General features: G+C 41.9%; 1 protein-coding gene across 1 annotated transcript in view; it reads right to left on the reverse strand.

Moving 5' to 3' along the window:
* Nucleotides 1-337: 337 nt before the first annotated feature.
* The window catches only part of LRRC8C (leucine rich repeat containing 8 VRAC subunit C), a 97775-nt gene continuing 94146 nt past the window's right edge, over nucleotides 338-3966 (reverse strand). The window contains exon 3 of the mRNA XM_044676016.1: nucleotides 338-2697. Within this exon, the coding sequence (XP_044531951.1) occupies nucleotides 427-2697 (2271 nt within the window). The 3' untranslated portion in view covers nucleotides 338-426. The remainder of the gene's footprint in view (nucleotides 2698-3966) is intronic.

The following is a 3966-nucleotide window of genomic DNA, read 5'->3' on the forward strand; positions in this document are numbered from 1 at the left end:
TCTATAGTGAAAACAACAGAAAGACCTTGGACCGATATTTACACTTAGCAAAATACCTTCATTTCTTACAAATGATCCATAAAATGGTCCATTTCAGAACTTCCTCCTTTCCTTGAGAAAAAGCTGAACTTAAAAACAAAATAAAAAATAAAAAAAGCCAGCTGTTGAGAATGATCTGCCTTTGCCAGTATAAAACAATAATAAAGGGACGTTGGTTTCCAGGACAAATAAAATTTTAAAATATTAACACTGAAAAAATACAAGTAAATTTTTATTAAAAATATATGTACTCCTTACTTCAAATCTGTCTGTACATTTTGTTTTGTGTGAAAAAGAAAAAAATAGTAAAGGCATTAGACTACCTAATTATTTATAATGTATTTGGTAGAAGCATGTTTCAGTCAAATTTTGGGAAAAAAAAATAAGTTATTCGGCTTTCATTTGTTCCCGAACATCAGAAGGTAGCGTTTCAAAGAGGGCATCTTCCACAATGAAGCCAGATCGCTTCAGGGACCGGCAGTCCCCGAGTTCTGGAGGGAGGACCTCGAATTGATTGCCTTTGACCTCCAAAGTGGAAAGCAATGCTAAGTTCCCGATTTTTGGTGAAAGAACCGATAAGTTATTTTTCCCAATCTTCAGGATTTTCAGTTTCTTACAGAAGTACAGCTCATCAGGGAGGCTTTCCACTTTGTTAGAAGTGATGGAAAAATACTGTAAACTTTGCAGCACTCCTATTTCTGGTGGGATGAACCGAATGTCATTGAAAGATAGATCTAAGTGTCTGATTTTGTTGCATAGAAAGAGGTGAGAAGGCAGCACCTCTATTTTATTGTGACTAAAAGTCAGGCGCTCCAGGCTGGTGAGCTTTTTGATATGTTCTGGGATGTAGGTGATGCTGTTATGCCACAGTTTGAGAACTGTCAGTTTGCGCAAATGCTGAAAGCTCAAGATCTCTTCTATGGATTTGAGGTTGTTTTCCTTTAAGTCCAGCTCCTGGAGGCTGAGGAGGCTAAAGATGGCATGGGGGATACGCTCCAAATCACAGTGGATCAGCTCCAGCTCTGTCAAGTTGACCATCTTCTTCAGGTTGTTGAGCATGACAAGCTTGGTGCCATTGTTATTGAAGTATAGTTTCTGGAGGTGACTGGAAACTTCCACAATAGCTTGAGGGATTTTGGAGATGTTGCTTTTAATGGAGAGAACTTTCAGGTTTTTAAGGTCCCGCAAGGATTCGAGAGTGACATTCCTGTAGATATCGTGGCTCAGAAAACCATTCAAATGTAGCTCCTCCAGATTCCTGAGGCTGTACATCCAGGGTGGCAATTCCCGGACATCATCAAATTTGACACTCAAGATCTTCAGGTTTTCTCTCAAGAAAGACAAAGCGGAACTATGGATTTTGACGGAGCACTGGTGCAAAGAGAGCTCCTGGAGATTGCTGAGCTGGGCGATGGTGGCTGGTATCATGACATTCTGGATGATTTCAAGTTTCAAAGATTGTAGTTCTGTTATATCAAAGACAGTGTCTGGAAGGCCCGAAAGCATGATCAATGGTAATTCCAGGTGGTCGTGGGCATTCATCTGCAGCTTCTGCCTCAGTTTATCAGCTGTCCACTCATTATTTAAGTTCAGCTGTTTCAATTTGTTTTCACTAACTTCAGACAGGAATACAGCAAACCTCTTAGAGTAGAGAGGGTCGTATTGATCAATCATATGTAGCAAGAAAGCAAAGTCATTTTTCACATCTGGTATATCATCAATTCCTGTCTCCTGCCGAACATATTCAAAAGAATATTCCTTGAGGGACCGATAGAACAGCCAGTATAGGGTGTAAAGGCACGTTAGTCCGTAGATACTTACAAAACATAAGTAGCAAAAGGAAAGTTTAGAGAATAAGTGTGCCATGGTGTGATTGCAGGAGAAGTGTTTATACCCAGTCATGTCCTGAATGTCAATGTCACAATTGACCGTAAACTGGACTTTGGGAACCAGGGCACTATTATAACCGATGATGATCAGGAATTTGATGACTTTGAGGATGGTCTGGCGGACATACATGGAGTAAAGGATGTCGCCCTCTTCAACATGCATCCGGAATTTCTTGACCTTTTCAAACAGAGCCTTGGCTTGCTCACCTTCTTTCTTATCCAGTTTCCCAGCAGAGGTCTTGTCAACCACAAACTTGTCAGGTATGGACTTTAAGGACTGAGATTTGACCAAGATGTCCCCGGTACCTGACTGGGTGGATTTGAGGACGGTGTTCTTCCCTAGCCGATTGTCTTTCTCTTCCGTATCCTCCCCAGACACTTCAGATAAAGCCCTGGTGGTCCAAGGAGAATCAAAACACTTCCCCAGGATGGAAATGAAGTGCTCTATTTTTGAGCTGGAGCCGGGGAACTTGAACCAAAAGTTACTGCAGAGCATGAAGATGAGGGTGTGGATGAGGACGAGGTAAGGAAAGTACTTGGCATACCAGTGGAGGGCTCTCTCGTAACAGATCTGGTTTATGAAGCTGTACTGCTGAATGTCCAAGTCGGTCTTGAGCCCCTTCATCTCCACAGTCGCAGGGTTGGCAGCTGGCTGTGTCGGAGGCAGTGGTGTCGAGGTGGTAAGGGCATGAGATGTATTTGGAAGGGCGGAGTGGTTCTGAGAGTGGGCCGTGGCTTTGGGGAGGCAGATTATCTTGTCTTGCATAACCTGAAACAGAGAAATGATATTTCAAATTATATTGCGCCAAGGACTTGTCTGTGTGATTAAATCTGGGAAAGGGGTAAATGCTATCATGAGAACTCCCTCTAAAGGATCATAGAATTGGACCTGGAAGGAGCCTTAGAGACCATCAAGTACAACTCCCCTCATTTTACAGATGGGGAAACTGAGGCACAGAGAGGTTAGGGGATTTGACTAGAGTCACAAAAATGGTGGATCTCAGCTGGTATTTGAACCCATTCTGACTCCAAGACCAGGGCACTATCTGCTATAACAATATTGTCTCCACCTTAGGACCCCATATACTTTATCTTGATGCTGTCTGGAGGAGCATATCTGGTCCCACCTCCTCTATTTGCTATCTGCTGACCTGTGTGAGAAAAGGAAATGCTGGTCTCTGCTCACTATTGAAACACAATATATTTCCAGTTGGGCAAGGACCCTCAGACTGACAGGCAGACATCCATTTTTTTTTTTGACCACTAATAGGAAAGAGGAACCTCTAATCCTCTGAAGGAGGCCATTGGATGTGTGGATAGCTCTAATGGTTGGAAGTTCCTTAAAATAAAACTAAATTGGCTGCTTTGCATTTTATGCTTAGATTTTAGCATAAAATTTCCAAGTCCTTTGATAAGCAAATAAGAATAAGTACACTATTTGCAGTAACAGCTAGGTGGCTCAGGCTATATGGCAACAGGCCTGGAGTCAGAAAGATTCATCTTTATGAGTCAAATCCATCCTCAGAAACATTAGCTTTGTGACCCTGGACAAGTCACATAACCCAATTAGCCTTGGTTTCCTCATCTATAAAATGAGCGGGAGAAGGAAATAACAAACCACTTCAGTATCTCTGCCTAGAAAAACCCCAAAGGGGGCACAGAGTCAAATATGACCCAAATGACTGAACAACCACAAACATCATTTGCACCAGGGTAGCCTCATAGAGTCCTGTTTCTTTGAGATGCAGCTCAAGACCCACTTTCTAAAATGAAGCCTTTCTTGATCCCCTCAACACCTAATTACTTCTTTCCTTAGCTACCTTATATTTATTCATTTTACATTCTTTATTATTCTGGATATGCTTATTTATATTGTTGTTTTCCATTAGAATTAAGCTCATTGGGAGCAGAGTTTATACTGTTCTTCCCAAGATCTAATACAGTGCCCAGCATGTAGTAAATACAACAAATACTTTTGTTTCCTCCTTCTCCTTCTCCTTCTTTTCTACTCCTCCTCCTCCTCCTCCTCCTCCTCCTC

Source organism: Gracilinanus agilis, chromosome 4, assembly GCF_016433145.1.
Source record: "Gracilinanus agilis isolate LMUSP501 chromosome 4, AgileGrace, whole genome shotgun sequence".
Classification (NCBI taxonomy): domain Eukaryota; kingdom Metazoa; phylum Chordata; class Mammalia; order Didelphimorphia; family Didelphidae; genus Gracilinanus; species Gracilinanus agilis.